Source organism: Microcebus murinus, chromosome 16, assembly GCF_040939455.1.
Source record: "Microcebus murinus isolate Inina chromosome 16, M.murinus_Inina_mat1.0, whole genome shotgun sequence".
Classification (NCBI taxonomy): Eukaryota; Metazoa; Chordata; class Mammalia; order Primates; family Cheirogaleidae; genus Microcebus; species Microcebus murinus.
This window is the reverse complement of record NC_134119.1, coordinates 51980287-51996473: the sequence shown is the minus strand read 5'-3', so window position 1 is coordinate 51996473 and position 16187 is coordinate 51980287. Positions and strand designations below refer to the sequence as shown.

The window sequence follows — 16187 nt, the reverse complement described above, 5'->3', positions numbered from 1 at the left end:
TGGTGATGGTGATGGTGATGGTGATGGTGATGATAGTGGTGATGGTGGTGGTGGTGGTGGTGATGGTGATGGTGGTGATGGTGATGGTGGTGATGGTGATGGTGGTGGTGGTGGTGAGGGTGGTGGTGGTGATGGTGGTGGTGGTGGTGGTGGTAATGGTGATGATGGTGAAGGTGGTGATGGTGGTGATGGTGATGGTGATGATGGTGATGGTGACAATGGTGATGGCGGTGATGGTGATGATGGTGATGGTGATGATGGTGATGGTGGTGGTGATGATGATATTGATTGTGCTGATGGGGGTGGTGATGGTAGTCGTGGTGATGGTCATGTTAATAGTGATGATGATAATGACGGTGATGGTGGTAATGGGGTGGTCGTGGTAGTGATTTGATGGTGTTGATGGTGATGGTGATGGTGGAGGTGATGATGGTGGTGGTGGTGGCGGTGGTGGTAATAACAATGATGTTGATGGTGACAGTGACCAATAAGCAGTCTCTGAAATGCCCTGTGCTCTGATACCTCCTAACCTTGGCCTTTTGGGGAACCCCACAGCCCCACTGCAGGCCCTCTACCTGGAGGTGGTTCCTGTCATCGGCATCAACCAGGAGGTGAACCTCACAGCTGTTCTGCTTCCCCTCAACCCCAACCTCACCGTCTTCTACTGGTGGATCGGCCACAGCCTGCAGGTGTGCTGGCCCGGCCCCCTCAAGGCTTCCTTCCCACAGGCTCTGCTTGGGTACAGAGTGGGGGTGGGGCACAGCCCTAGGTGTCCAGCAGAAAGACATGGTGTAGGGTGCACTTCCCACCCTGGGGCTCTCATGAGGCAGTTGAGAGGGGCACTCACCGTCTGTCTTTCACTCAACACCCACCCCTAGGCATCTTGAGGTCCATCTGCTCAGGGTACACAAGATGAATCAGACCAGTCACTGCCTTTTCCTGGGAGAGAGATGGGAACAAAGTGGTTGACTGGAGTTAGGTGTGACAAGTGTCATGGGAGTGGGAAGGTGGGGTGTAAGAGCTGCAGGAAGGGGAGGCCATTTCTGGCGGGGGGTGGGTACCCGAGGAGCTCACTGAAGCTGGTCCAGATCTCAGAAGCCTCACTCAGAGGCCTGAGTTGTGCCCTGAAAGCAGTGGGGAGCCAAGGACAGTTCTGAAACAGGAGAGAGCCCAAGTCAGCAGAATGCCTGGGGGAGGGGGAGGCTGTCTGTCCTCAGGCTGGGGCCTCAGGACCAAAGAGGAGCACCATTTACTCTTTCAGCAAACAGCAGCCTGCACCCTAGCAGAAAGCCCCCATAGCAGCTGAGGGCCCAGACACGGAGGCCCAAGGGGGGCTGTCGGCTCTAGATTGTGTTTCCTTGGGGCTGGGGAGGGTCCAGGAAGGAGGCGGGCTCTGGGTTCAGGTCTCGGCCCAGCCACTTCCAGCTTCCGCTCTGTGCGCATCGTTCCACCTCTCAGAGCCTCCGTCTCACGGCTCTGGGGCTGGGGCAGCCTTTGCTGTCTCGGGATAACGTTGCCACCACCTGTGCTGAGTGTGCACCGCCCGCAACGGGGTGACAGGGATGAAGGTGCCCAGCTCATCTGCAGTGCGGCGGGAAGATGCCCCATGGCCGGGGGGTGAGGCCCAGCCTAGGGGCCAAGTTAAGGCTCCAGAAATGCCCACACAAGAGAGGCCTGGGGACGCGTGTAGAAGGAGGGGCGCCAGGGGACTTGTGTCCGTGCTGTGCTGGCTAGAACCGAGGTGTCCTTGGCGGCACGCCCGCCGGCTGCTGCCCCTGCAGAGCGCCCGTGACGGGCCATTGGCCGGAGAGAGCAAGGGCAGGGCAGTGTCCGCAGTGTGGCTGGGCAGCAGACCTCGGGCCTGCGTCCCTGTCACCCACTGCGTCTCCTGGCCAGACCCTGACCCCGCCTGTGCCCTGCAGCCACTCCTGTCCCTGGACAACTCTGTGACGACGCAGTTTCCAGACACAGGGGACGTGCGTGTGACGGTGCAGGCCGCCTGTGGGAACTCGGTGCTGCAGGACTCCAGGGTCATCCGCGTGCTGGGTGAGTCCTTTCCCAGGGTCAGGCCACGTGGGTCCATCAGCCGTGGATGTCCTGGCCTCCCCAGGTGGCCCAGGGCTGGGGAGGAGGGGCTGGGTGAGTGTGCACCCCTCTACCCTGGCTCTGTGGCCTGGGCAAAGGCTCCCAGACTCTCTCAGTAAATCGGAACTGACAACTCCTGTGTCCTGTGGCACTCATGGGACGACACAAGTGAGGGCGTTGCTGAGTGACTTGACAAGGTTGCCCAGCAGCAGGAGCCAGGGTGGGGCCCGGCCCCGGCGCCCCCCGGAGTGGCGAGTGGCGCAGCTGGAAGGGAACGGCCTCCCGCAGCCCACCGAGCCCCTGCTGCGTCTGGGCCCGGCCTGTGCTTCTGGGGCTCCTCACAGGAGGTGTTTACAGCAGGAATCGGTCCCAAGCCTGGAGGACACCCACCAGCAAGCTCTTGTCCCCATGCCCCGCCACACCGATAGAAACCTCGCCTTGCTGTACGAGCAGCCCCTGCTATGGGCAGCAGCCATCAGTTAAATAGTGAGCAGAGCAGCGTGTAGAGGGCCAGGCTGCCACGCCGACCCTTTGCGCCCCGGTCAAGGCCACCGTGACAGTTCCTTCGTCGCCACTGGGCCACGAGCTTCTCGGCAGCCACCTGGCCCGTGCTGTGCGATGCAGGGCTGGCAGTTCACAGGGATCTTGCCCCTCGAGCTCTCAGCCCCACAAAGCCTCTTCCCGCTCCACACGGGAGAAAACCGAAACTCAGGGAGTAAAGGAGAGGTTGCGGCCTAGTTCTGAGGCTCTGGGGGACTCTGGAATTGGGTGCGAGCCCAGGACACACGGGACAAGGCGCAGACGGGGCTGCTGCCCTGCAGGGACTCAGGCTGGCAGGGCCGCCCAAGTGACGTCCCTGAGGGCCGAGAGGTGGCGCTGGGGCGGGGCCATCCCTATAGTCGAGGGGCGTCCCGCAGCGGGCGCAGCGCACGCCAGGCCTCCCTCCCGTCAGTGTGGCGTCTGCGCTGTCGGGAGATGGCAGCAGGGAAGGGGCCCTGCCCAGCACAGCCCACAGGAGGGAGATTGCTCCCCAAACACAAAATCAGGAGGTGCCTGACCTGCTTGAGGAGATTCTGGGGCTGGAGCCGAACCTGGGGACCACCAGGACATGTGGCCGCCCTCCCCGGAGGGACCAGAGGCAGGCTGGCCAGGACGCGTCAGCTCTCCCGTCTCTCCTCTCTCCAGATCAATTTCAGGTTGTGCCCCTGCAGTTTTCCAAGGACCTGGATGCCAACAACCCCAACACGCCCGAGTGGAGGGAAGACGTGGGTCTGGTGGTCACCCGGCTGCTCTCCAAGGTGCCTGGAGCCTCCCCAGCCCCGAGGGTGCCTCTGGCCCCAGAGAAGCTCGAGGGCCCTGGGGTGCCCAGGGCAGGGCGGGCCGGTGGTGCTGCCCGGGCGACGGAGCTCTGGCCTTAGGCAGGCTGGCGGGGGAGCCTGGCGGCCAGGTGGGGCTCTGCCCTGTGGGGACTGGCAGCTGGAGCACCGCCCCACGGGAGGGACAAGGCGCACCCCTAGCGAGCACCAGCTGTTTGCAGAGGACCCGGCTGCCATCCTCCAGTGGCCCCAGAGTCTCTAAAGTGATTTTCGTTCATTCACTGAATTTCTTTTCTGGGCCGGACACTGGAGACGGGGAGATCGGATGCGACCACACCCCCCAGGAGCCGACAGGCAGGCATCGGGGTGGGCAGTAGGACACCAAGGCCCTGGCTCCCTAGTGAGACAAAGCCAGTCCCTAGGGCCGTCCACGGCCATCACAGGCTGGCAGCTGCTCTGGCTGTGCTTTCCCTCATCCTGTGAACACGCTGGTAAAGCTGTCCTGGGCACTGCAGGGTGAATAGGAGTTTGCAGGATGAAAGTGTGTAGAGTGGGACCTCCAGGTCGCAGAGGGACCCACACGAGCAGTGCCTCGTGGGTTGAGGGATTTGCGTGTGGCTGCGCCGGGTTGGTGGGGGAGGCAGCGGGAGGCAGCCGGGGGGGCAGGGGGGACCAGGCGGTGGGCCTGGAACGCTGTGGCAAGGAGCCTTGACTCAGCCCAGTGTCTGGGAGGACACCAGCGAGGGAGGGCCCTGCTCTTGCTGGCCGCGGTGGGAGGACTAGGCACAGGGCAGCCCTGGCTCCGGGGAAGCCGGTGTGGGCAGCAAAGGCCCCAACCCATGCAGGGGCCGAGGCCGGGGAGCCTGGGTGCAGGCACGGCACAGGAGCTGTCCGTGGCGTGCAGGGGTCGGGAAGGGCTTGCAGGACAGACGACCAGGACTCAGACGGCCGAGAGGGAAGGAATGGTGCTTGTAGGGCCGGCATGTGGCAGGAGACAAGGAAGACAGGTGGATCAAAGTGGCTTGTCTGTCCCCACAGGAGACCAGCGTCCCCGAGGAGCTGCTGGTGACCGTGGTGAAGCCGGGGCTGCCCACCTTAGCTGACCTGTATGTGCTCCTTCCCCCGCCCAGGCCCACCAGGAAGAGGAGCCTCACAAGTGACAAGGTATGTCCTGCGGCCATGTCCTCCCTGCACAGGTGAGGGCTTGGTGTCATGGCAACAGGGACCTCTGCAGGGCCCATCTCGTAAAGGCGTATTCCCACCATGCCGTGGCCCGACTCAGGGCACTGGCCCTCCTCCACCTGTGGTCATGGGCTGGAAGCCACCAGCCTCCAAAGCCACTGCCACAGAGGGGGCGGGGGGAGGGGCCCAGCAGATGCGCTCATGCCCTCTCCCGTGTCATTGGCAGAGCTGGTCACACGCCCCCAGCCCGCCTGCAAAGAGGTGCTGGGCAATGTGGGAGCACCATGTGGAGGACACCTGGGGCACAGGTGTCAGGGCAGAGCAGAGCTCGGCCCCCGCGAAGTGGGCAGACATCTTTATTGCATAGGACGACTTCCAGGGAGCCTCTCGAGGGGCAGGACACCTGCTGGGTGCAGGTATAGGAAGAGGACTCAAAGATGGATCACAACCCCCTCGTGCCCACTAGGGTGGCTAAAATAAAAAAGCAGACAGTCCCAAGTGCCAGCGGGGAAGCAGAGAAATCAGCGCCTCACACTGGAGGAGTGGTGTGGCCGCCACGAGGACAGTGTGGCAGTTCCTCGGTGAGTGGCCCCTGGAGTTACAGGTGACCTGCAGCCCCACTGCTAGGCGCACACCCGGGAGACACGAAAACGCCCGTCCGTGCCATGACTCGTGACTCACGCCAGTCACTCATCGGAGCCAAAAAGTGGAAACAGCCCGCCGTTCCGCTGACTACGGAGAACGAAGCGTGGTCTGTGCTCAGACGCGGCAGTCTCTGCCCGCAGAGGCGCGAGTGCCGTCGCCTGCCACGGCGTGGCGTGTGGCGCCCTTGGAAACCCCGTGCTAAGTGGGAGAGCCAGTCACAGAAGACTGTAGTCACTAACACGGCCCAGGACGTCCAGAACGGGCCCCTCCACAGAGAGACGGGCGAGGGCCGGGCTGGGGAGGGCGCGGGTGCCTGCTAATGGGCAGGGGCTTCTGTGGGAGGTGGTGAGAGTGGCTGGGAATTAGATAGGGCAAAGGCTGCACATTTGGGGACGTATTAAAAAGCACTGAGTTATGCACTTTTAAAGAATAAATTTGACATAAATTTCTAAAACATAAATCAGAAGTTCACGTAGCCTCTGGACTAGTCATGGAGACCGATGCTGTCTCAGGTGACCAGGAAAGAGCGGCCGCACTGAGGCAGGGGCAGCACACACCCTCCAAAGAAATCAAGAAAGCAAGCACATGCACAGTATTATCCAAAAAATAAAATAAAATAACTAGGCATAAATTTAACCAAGGAGGTAAGAGACCTGTACACTGAACATTATAAACCATAAATGAAAACATTTGAAGAAGACACAAATAAGTGGAAAGATAGCCTGTGTTCATGCATTGGAAGAATTCATATTATTGAGATGTCTGTACTGCCCAAAGTGATCTACAGATTCGATGCAATCCCTATCAAAATTCCAATGACATTTTTCATGAAAACATCCTAAAATGTGTGTGGAACCACAAAAGACCTGGAATAGACAAAGCAATCTTGAGCAAAAAGAAAAAAACTGGAGGCCTCACACACCTGATTTCAAAATATACTACAAAGCTATAGTAACCAAAACAGCATGGCATTGGTGTAAAAAGAGACATATAGACCAAAGGAACAGAACAGAGAGCCCAGAACAACCCCACACATTTACAGTCAGAGTTTAGACAGAGGTGTCAAGAACACACAGTGGGGAAAGGAGACTGTCCTCAGCGAACGGTGCTGGGGAGATCGAGTACTCACGGCAGCAGAGCAGCTTTGCACCCTTATCTCACTTCAAATACGGAAATTGACTCCAGTGAAATAAAGGCTGAAACTGTAAAACTACTAGAAAAAAACGGGAAAACTTCACGACACTGGTCTCAATGATGTTTTGGATACAACCCCAAGAGCACAGGTAACACAAATGAAAATAAACAAGTGGGATTACGTCCAACTACAGCGCCTGCGCAGCTGCGGCAGCAAGGAACAGTGTGAAGTGACAGCCTGGGGCGGGAGAAAATGTCCTCAAACCACACACCTGACGGGCTAATCTCCAAAATACATAAGGAACTAAAATGACTCAATAGCAAGAAAGCAAGTAACCCAATCAAAGAGTAGGCAAAGGACCTGGATAGACGTTTCTCAAAAGAAGACACACAAATGGCCAACAGGTATGTGAATAAATGCCAAACGTGGCTTATCTTCAGAGATACAAGTCAGAGCCACAATGAGATGTGCCCTCCCACCTGTTAGATGGCTGTCAGCAAACGGACAGAGATGACTAGTGTGGCGAGAGTCCAAGCCATTCTAGCCCCCGATGGTGACAGGTGCGTGGAGACACACGAAGGGATGAGAGGAGCAGGAGAGGACCCTGGAGGAGGGTGACCATGGTCCACAAGGCTGGCTGCTGTCCAGCCACCACCCTTCCAGCCACGGAACCCCCACCTGCATCCACCACCCCACAATCCAGCACCACCTCCCGGATCTCCCTCCCTGAGGTGGAGTCTGATTCGTCTGCCCCCTCATGTCCTCTTCTTGGTCTTCCACCCCAGGAAAGCCTTCCCTGCCCACTGCCGGGGGCCGCCTGCAGCAGCCCTGCATGTCCCCAGATTTACGCACTCTGGGGCCTGCCTCTCTCACACCTGTTCCCTGCTAAGACGTGAGCCCTTTGAGGACAGGACCATGTCTGGGTCAGCTTTGCATGCCATCATTGGTTCTTGGTGAAAGTTGGCTGGTGGGTCATTATTCCCACTTTACAGATAAGGGCACTGAGGCTGAGGGAGGCTAGGTGTCCCCCAGACCATGGCTCCAGCCTGTCTGCCCAGCTCTCCCGGAGGGCCCGCCCCCACTCCCCACTCTGCTTTCAGAGACTGGCGGCCATCCAGCAGGTGCTGAAGTCACAGAAAATCAGCTTCCTCCTGCAGGGCGGGGTCCGGGTCCTGGTGGCCCTGAGGGACACAGACACAGGTGAGAGTCCTGGGCCGGCCTGCGTCCCCTGCAGGATGGGAGGGCGTGGCGGCCCGGGGCAAGGTGCCTCACCGCAGGGCCTTGGGCACTGCCTGCCGCTCCTGCTGGGCACGCGCCTCCAGGAAGTCGCTCCGTCCCAGCCCGGCCGCCCAGGCGCGCTTGGCCGTCGGCACCGATGCCCAGGTCTCAGGTGACCTCTGTCCCTGCCCCCTCCATGGAACCGTCCTCTCAGTCACTCGTGTGTCCTTCCCTTTGGGGCAGGACTCTTTGCTGCCCCAAAGCTGAAGAGCTTTTCTCCTCTGTGGAGACGCCGGGCGCGTCAGGAGGCCTGGCGGGTGCAGGCCTGCGCGGGCGTGGAAAGGGCGGGCCGCACCGCGGGGAAGGGCGGCACGCGGGAGTCGGGGAGGAGGCCCGAAGCCGGAGCACAGGCCCCTTGGTCCTTTGGGCCCCGCTGTCCCTCCCCGCAGCCCTGGGCGCTAACGGGCGCTTCGCTTGCAGAGTCGCGGCGGCTGGCGGGAGGCGGCGGCGGCTACTGGGCCGCGGCGGTGCTGTTCGTGGTCGGGCTCTTCGCGGCGGCCGCGTTCATCCTCTACAAGTTCAAAAGGCAAGGCCCGCTGCGCTCGCCGCGCTCTCGGGGCTGCTCGCGGCCGGGCGCTCGGCGCATCGGAAGGGACCCCAAGGCAGTGGGCCCCCCAGAGCGGGGAAGGGGGTGGCCTGAGACTGACCTGCGGCCGGAAGGCGCGAGCCCACCCAGCCCTCCCTGTTTCTGAGCCTCCTGAGGGTCCCCGGGAGTGACAGCAGCCACTTGCCACCTAACCAGTGCCCATGTCCTCCGCTCCGCCCGGCATCTCGGCCACCATCTCGTGCAGCTCTGCCATCCTCACCCTCATGGAGGGACATGGTCCGTTTCATAGATGAGGAAACCAAGGCTCAGAGAGGTTAAGTAACTTGCCCAAGGTCACACAGCTGATGCAGGCCTGGCCCCATCTGTGCTTCGTTTCCCATCCAGCCATTCCCTGTGTGCAGCATTTTGTACCGGCCCTGCACCGGGAGAGGCTCCGGGGTGTCCAGACAGAGCTGCTTGGGGACACCCTGGGTGGGAGCGGCCGGGGGCTCGTGTGCAGGCTGATGGGCAGCAGGACGGGGTGCATTTACTGAGGGGCTTTGCTTTGGCACCCCCCCCCCCGGGCCTGGCCCTTATCTCTAAACGGGCAGAGCAGCTGGCCCCGCTGGGAGGAGTCGTGGCCACATGGCAGGGCCAGTCTGAGCTCGCTTGGGCTCTGGAGCCGGGAATGAGTCGCAGTGACCAGGCAGTGTCACCAGGCTCCTTCCCTGCAAACACAGCCTCCAGGCGTGACCCCACTGCTGGGTCAGCTCCGGGGGCCTCCGTCTCCCGGTTGGGGTCGCCCTTGAGGTCCGAGGAAGGAGATGGCTCGCACTTCCTAGTGCTTGTGTGGAGCCAGGGCCCTGCCCCCATGCCCCGCCCTTTCCCCCGGCCCTGGACCCCTCACCCCTCTCGCCCTCTGTCCTTTGTGCACCTCTTGTCTTATAAGCAGTGGCTATGTGTGCGCAACACCCGCCCACGGTGCCAGGGACTGGCCCAGGTGCGGGGGACAGGGGGACTGGAAGCATGTCCAGCAGCTTGTTACCTGCCTGGTTGCTCTTCTCCACCTGAAGGGGCGGCCTGAGCTGCTCTGGAGCACCCGGAGGGCTTCCCTGAGGAGGCGATTTCTGGTGGGGATCCTGAAAGATGAGTAGGAGTTTGCAGGGCAGAGATGAAGCGGGGTCCAGGCGGTGGCCTTTCCTGGTTTCCAAGCTCGCAGAGGCACTGGCTGCCCGACAGGTGCCCACTGGGCACTTTCCTACAGGCTAACGAGGCAAGACCGAGCCGTCTCTGCCCCTGCAGGGCCTGCACCGGGCACCCTCCACACTGGCTCACAGGCCCTCGTTCAACCACAGGGCAGCGGTAGAGGACAGAGCCGGTCCCAGAGACCTGGACTCGGCCCTGCCCTATGCCAACGGGCTCTGAGCCAGTTTCCTCATCTGTAAAAGGGGCCTCAGAAGTAGCAGGGCCGGGATGAGCAGAGGACAAAGAGGAGGAAGAGGAGGAGGGGAAGACGAGGGAGCGTGGAGAGGGGAGAGGAACAGAACCGCAGGGCCTGCAGGTGTCCCCAGGCGCCATACTCGAAAGGGCTGGGGCTCCAATCAGGTTCCGGAACAGGAGGGCCCTGGTGGCCGCCCCGAGCTGAGTGCCCTGCCCCTGCCCTCGCCCCGCAGGAAACGCCCGGGCAGGACCGTGTACGCCCAGATGCACAACGAGAAGGAACAGGAAATGACAAGCCCCGTGGGCCACTGCGAGGACGTCCAGAGCACCATCCAGGGTGAGGGGTTTGTAGATGACCGTCTCGACTTGCAGAGTCTAGGTAATGCCCGCCCGGAAGCCCGCCCCCGCCCTCCCGCAGGCCACCCACCCGCTGCCTGGCGCCAGCAGGGGCTGGACACCAGGCCAGGCCGACCCGTTGCATTCCCTCCGCAGGACGGGGTGCTGGGCCCCCAGGGCCTCCTGAAGGGACCACTTCAGGGGCCTTGTGGTAGCTGAGGGCACTGTGCCTGGCAGGGACTAAGCAGCCCTGTGCGGCCCCACCAAGGCAGGGAAAGCATGGGAACGGGGCTGGCTTCCCCGGGCTGCTGCAGCCTTTTCCCACAGCCAGCCCTGCTGTTCATGGCAGTGACGACTCACTGAGCTTCTCACACGTGGACATACAGCACAGCACTTTACAGTTTGCACAGCATTTTCATTGGCACGATCACCCCAGCCACGCACAGTGGGAGAGTGCAGCCGAGTTGTCCGTGGCCACACGGCAAACCACCATCGCAGTGGTGCGGTGACGTTTATGGCCATTCTCTCTCACGGTTTCTGGGGATCGCTGGGCTCCGCCGGCAGTTCTCTCTCAGGGTGGCTCGTGGCCTTGCGGTCGATGGCTGGGTTTGCAGTGGTCGCAGAGGCTTCCCCACTCAGATGTCTGGCAATTAATGCAGGTAGTCAGCCCCCTCACCTGGGGCTATCCCCGGAACACCCGCGCGTGGCTTCTCCGTGTGGCGCGGGCTTCCTCACAACATGGCAGCAGAGTTCTGAGCGCAAATGCAGAGCGTGGCAGCCAGGCAGGGGCCGCCTCCCCTTCACGGCCTGGCCTCGGCGTCAGGCCCTGTCGCTTGCTTCTTGCTCTGTAGGTCTGCCCACCTTCAGGGGAGGGGACAGACTCGGCCCTTGGGGGGGAAGGCCGGGCCAAACTGTATGTGGAGCGTGAGACAGTCCAGCACTATGGGCACTAGGCCTCTTCCTCTGAAAAAGTAGGGAAACCGAGGCCTGGAGGGTCTGAGACTTGCTGGCAGAGCCACAGCGCCCGCCCTGCCCCTGCATCAGGCAGCACGGCCAGCGGCTGCGCTGCGGGGTGCCTTCCACGGTGGTCTCAGCTCCACAGCGGGGAGGCAGGCTCTTTTCCAGAGATGAGGAACTCGGGCACAGAGGGATGAACCATCCTTGCTAAGGCCCAGCTAGTGGGGAGCTGGAAGCGCCATCTGAGCAGGCCCCAGAGCCCCACGCTTTGCCCTGCGATTCCTCTGGCCCTGCCCTTGGGGAGACACTGGCTCCCAGCGAGCAGAGTCCAGTGGGCAGGAAGCTGCACACAGCGCTGCCACCGCCAGCGCAGTCATCGTCATCGGCTTTAAAGGCCACTCCTGTCCTGCACCCACACACCCCCAGGCCTGTGAGGAGCGGGAATCACTGTCCTCGAATTTTAAAGTATTGAAAGGGACACAGGTGAGCCGCTTACCCAGGGCCACATAGCTGACAGTGGCTGACCTTGGACTCAGCCCCAGGTGGGCCTGACCCCAAAACCTGTGACCTTACCTCTCCCCTGAGAGTGATCGGGAGCTGAATGGAACTGGCTGGTCACCCCAGCCACGCTGGGGCCCTGGCGTCCACACAGCAGCTCATCGCTCCCACATCCGCCGGCCAGCTGCGTTCCCCGCCACGGGACGTGTTTGTAGCGTGGGGGAACAGCAAGAATCATAGCTGTCATTTGCCGAGCACTCGCTGGGAGCCAGGCCCCGCTTAGCACTGTCTGACCCCCGTGAGGCAGGCACTGACTTTGTGTCCATTCTACAGACGAGAAAGTTGAGGCCCTCACCTCAGCTGACCAGGGGTACAGCCAGGGTGGACCAGGTCTTGGGCTCACAGCCTGTGTGCCCCCAGGCTGGGGTGAGCGCCCTGCACCCCAGGACCCCCCACCACCGGCCCCCACCCTGTGAGGACCCAGGCCTTCCCCAGTGGACGGGGTAGGGGCACCCAGGACAACAGGCCGGCTCTCTGCTTTCGAGCCCCTGCAGAACAAGAGCAGCGGGCAGGACGAGGCGGTCTAATCGAGCCTAGCATGCGCAGGTGCTGCCCTCGTGCTGCAGGTGCGTCTCGCGCACAGCCCCACAGACAGTCCTTGCAGGGCGCCGCTGTCACCCTTGAGCGTGAGACAGTGAGGCCCAGGCCCAGCCCCTGAAAGGCCCCAGGACGCCCGCCCACCCTTGCCGCTGACGTTGCTGTGCCCTCTCTCCTGCTCTCGCCTCCTGGGCCTCACCACGCCGCGCCCTGCAGCTCCCACTGCCAGGATGGGGCGACGCCTCAGCCCCTCCCGTGCCCCCTTGCTGCCGGTGCCAGGGGTCCCCGTGCAGGTCAGTGGGCACAGTGGGGGCTGACCGGGGCCTCACCTCACAGGCCCTCCCTCGGGCTCCACTGCTCACAGCGGCACCGGGAGAGCCCCTCCTCAGTCACCCCTGCACCCCGCACAGGCTGAGGGGCTCCAAGGCTGCCCCCGCACCTGGGCTTGACGCACTGGCTGAGGCCACTACCGGTCCCCGCACAGCCCCGTCTCCCTGTACCCCAGCCCAGGGTGTGTGCTTACGGCCCATCTTTCCTGTTTCCTAGGCAACCACTCCGGTGTGGTCCTGAGCATCAACTCCCGCGAGATGCACAGCTACCTGGTGAGCTGATGGCCAAACCCGCCCATGCTCCTCTCCGTCGTCCCATCCCCAGTGGGGGCACATAGCCACAGCGAAGCCGGCAGCTGGACCAACATCCCCTCAGAAACCTGCGGAAAAGCCCCTCCTCCAGCTGTCCCCACACCAGGTGACAGGCACTCCTCCCTCCTATCAATCCCAGCCCGGCCGGGCCCACGGGACGCCCTGGAGCGCAGCCAACTCTGCCCCTCTGGAGTGCCAGGCTCACCTTGGGGACACCAGGCCCGCCTGGGGCAGGCTCTGCCCTGGACCCCGCATAGGCCGCCCGGCTGCCCCACGTGTGGCCGTCCGGCCCAGGCCTGGCCTGACTGGCTGAGGCCGGTCCACCCTGGAGCCCGCCCGCTGCCCCGCTGCAAGAACCACCACCCACTCAGACACTCGCACTGCGGCACCTGTCCCTGCAGGGCGCCTGGCCCCTTCCGACTCTGCTTCCCTCGTCCCTCCGCCATCCCTCTTCAGGTGGCCCATGCCCCTCCAAAGCCCAGGACGACTTGAGCCGGGCCCTCCTGTCACCACCCTCCAGGGCTGCCGTCCCACCTCCCGTTAAAGTGCAGGCGTGTAAATACCTCTCTAGGTAGCTGGCTGCGTGGGGTGGGGTTCAGCTTTCTATTTCATGGCCTCTGCGTGGCCTCTGGGTTGCTTCGTCAGAGCCCCTTCTCGGGAGCCCCTTTCCCCGAATGTCCAGGGCGCCCTCCAGGCCCAGAAGCTGGCCCTGGTTTCCCGGGCGCTGGGGGAGGCGTGGGCGCAGGGACCCAGCACTGCAGGTCCTCGCTCCGCCAGCAGGGGGCGCCCCTGGGGCTTTTCCCACCCAACGGCCCCATTCCACCACGGAAGGAGCCAGCAGCCCCTAGAAGGGTGGCAGGTGGGGGCAGCCCCAGGTGCGCCTCCATGTCGCCTGAGGACTCGTGTGGAGACCAGGCCAGGAGGGGTTAGGGTGGCACAGCTGGAAGTGCTGTCAGGAGCATGCCCCTCATTTAGAAGAAGGGGAAACTGAGGCCCAGGGAGAGGAGTGACTTTCCCAAGGTCACAGCAAGACGGTAGCAGAAGTGTCCCCAGAACCAGACCTCCGCTCCCCAGTGCAGCGTGAGGTCCACTCGCCCAGCTTGCCTAGAATCAGGGACGCTAGTGCACGTTCAGACACAGGACGTGGGGAGCTCACCTTTTGCCTTGAAGCCAGAAGTCAGCACTTCCCTCCCCTCCCCCTCCTCGTCGCCCTCCGCTTCCCTCCTCCCAGCAGGGCTCTTGGTGGCCACAGCCTCTCTGAGGTGGGGAACACCGGGGTCCAGGCTAGTGACTCGCTGGCGGGGAGTCTGAGTGAAGGTGCGCGTGTTCTCCTGTGCCCCGTGGCAGAGCTTGGGGGCCTTAACCCATCCTCCCTAGGAGAGAGGCAGGACCCATTAGTGGAGGGCCCAGGGTGAGCCCTCCCGCCCACAACAGTGCCGCATGAACGCGGCACTCCACCTCTGTTGAGTGACCCATGGGGTCCAGGTGGGGACTCCAAGACCACAGGGACAAAGGGAGTCACTGAAGCCACACAGCCAAGGTTAGGGTTAGAGTCTCTTGAGCCACACAGTCAGGGGTAGGGTTAGGGTTAGAGCCACTTGGGCCACACAGCCAAGGTTAGGGTTAGGGTTAGGGCCACTTGGGCCACACAGCCAAGGTTAGGGTTAGGGTTAGGGCCACTTGAGCCACACAGCCAAGGTTAGGGTTAGGGCCACTTGGGCCACACAGCCAAGGTTAGGGTTAGGGACACTTGAGCCACACAGCCAAGGTTAGGGTTAGGGTTAGAGCCACTTGGTCCACACAGCCAAGGTTAGGGTTAGGGTTAGAGCCACTTGGGCCACACAGCCAAGGTTAGGGTTAGGGCCACTTGGGCCACACAACCAGGGTTAGGGTCAGCAGGGGGTGGAGGTTTCTCAGCTGGACCCAAATCTCTCTCCTCCCCGGCCTGCCCTCCAGCTGGGGCTCCTGGACCGCCTCCTCCAGAGGTTCCCTGTAAGCTCTTCTCAAGGTCTTGGGGACAGGACATTTGGGGACCTGGGGCTGGCAAGGCCCGTGCCAGTGGGAAGCCGTGACTCTCCGGGACCTTTGCCAGGTCCCCGCTCACTGCTGGCATCTCCAAAGGCACATATGCAGAGATGGGCCTCCTACCGGCCACCCCACCCCAGCTGGTCACCACCGCTAGCAGGTGTCAGACACACAGGGACAGACTGTAGCACAGTTCAGGCCTCAGGTCCAAGGGCAGCGCAGGTCCCTGCAGCGGCCTTCCTCCACCCTCTTCAGCCTCACCAGTGCCTGAGGGAACCAGCCGTGGGTCTCTGGCCTTCCTTGACCACTCGAGTTAATTCTCTCAGCTGTTTGGGTAGGTTTTTCCTTAGTTACTTGTGGTTTTCTTGTATTTTATGTTATTATTTCTATTAAGAACATTTGGGTGTGTGGACCCAAGAACCTGGGAATGTGGTGGCATCCGATATAACCTAATTCGTTCCCGTCTGCATAACCGCATAGATCGATTCGTTGGCCTGCGGGTTTACCTGGCGATAGGCCTGGAGTCCCGTGTATGTGGTCTCCAGGTGTACCCCAGAGTCAGAGGCTGTCAGCATTGGCACCTGCATCACGGGATCGGGCCACGCACATACTGGCACACGCACATAACAGCGGCTGTGCGTTTTCTTATTTTTCCTTTTTAAAAATAAATCATTTGTGATGCTTTTAACAAAGATTAAATGACTATGATCAGCTTTTGCCTTATTATGAAGATATTTTCAACATTTTCGTAAATGCGCGTACACACAGGACTCTAGACTTTTGGTCCCCAGAGGCACCCTGTCCAGGGGCCTGGGGGAGGGAGAAGGGGGCAGCTCCCGACACTTTGGGGCAGGCTGCAGACGACCTTAACCTGCACAGTAAGCCCAGCCCGCCTGCTCTGGGGCCCCCACACGCGGGGCGCCTCCTCCCCGGGGCAGCACCAGGTCCCAGCAGTCACCAGGCGCTGGACGCTGAGGCCGGGTGTGGCACAGCCCTGCCCCGCGCGGACCGACTTCCCTCTGTGCAGTGGGCAGCCCCTCAACCCTGTGTGTACTCTCCCTGGTGGCCATGTGTCCGCTGGTCTTCTGAAATTGCAACTGTGACATCCGGAGAAGAACAATCTTGTTTTCTCCTTACTCTTGTCCTACGTGCTTGGAGGCGGAGATGGGCGGACCCACTCCCAGACGCCTGTGTGGTTTCTAAGTGGCTCCCAACCATTTCCAGAGCAAAATGAGGCCGCGGTGGCCAGTGGGCTGTCCAGGGGTCCGAGCGGGGGCTGCTGAGCAGGGAGCCCCAACGTCCCAGCGAGTGTCGGCTCTACGCAGCCTCTCCCCTGCCGCCCGGCCTTCGTGTGGTGACCTTGCACGTGAAAGTGTTCCGAGGGGCTAGCAAACAGGCATTCTTCGCATGGCCCAGAGCGATGATAGCGCTGCAACGTAACCGAGTCTGGCAGGAGTCAGCCCAGGCGGGGCTCAGGGCGGGGGCCAGGTAGATCTGGGAGGTGGGGCAGAGCCACACCCGGGCAT

At 62.0% G+C, this 16187-nt stretch overlaps 1 protein-coding gene across 2 annotated transcripts in view; it reads left to right on the top strand.

Moving 5' to 3' along the window:
- SORCS2 (sortilin related VPS10 domain containing receptor 2) overlaps window positions 1-15760 on the top strand; it is a 516842-nt gene extending 501082 nt beyond the window's left edge. Inside the window, exons 20-27 of one of the 2 annotated variants that reach the window (XM_075992934.1) lie at window positions 556-689; window positions 1923-2046; window positions 3271-3383; window positions 4440-4565; window positions 7464-7563; window positions 8062-8166; window positions 9837-9944; window positions 12542-15760. In XM_075992934.1, coding sequence (XP_075849049.1) covers window positions 556-689; window positions 1923-2046; window positions 3271-3383; window positions 4440-4565; window positions 7464-7563; window positions 8062-8166; window positions 9837-9944; window positions 12542-12606 — 875 coding nt within the window. In that variant the 3' untranslated portion in view covers window positions 12607-15760. Of the gene's footprint in view, window positions 1-555; window positions 690-1922; window positions 2047-3270; window positions 3384-4439; window positions 4566-7463; window positions 7564-8061; window positions 8372-9836; window positions 9945-12541 lie in introns of those variants that run through there. The other variant, XM_020282017.2, reaches the window with a different exon arrangement.
- The last annotated feature ends 427 nt before the right edge of the window (window positions 15761-16187 follow it).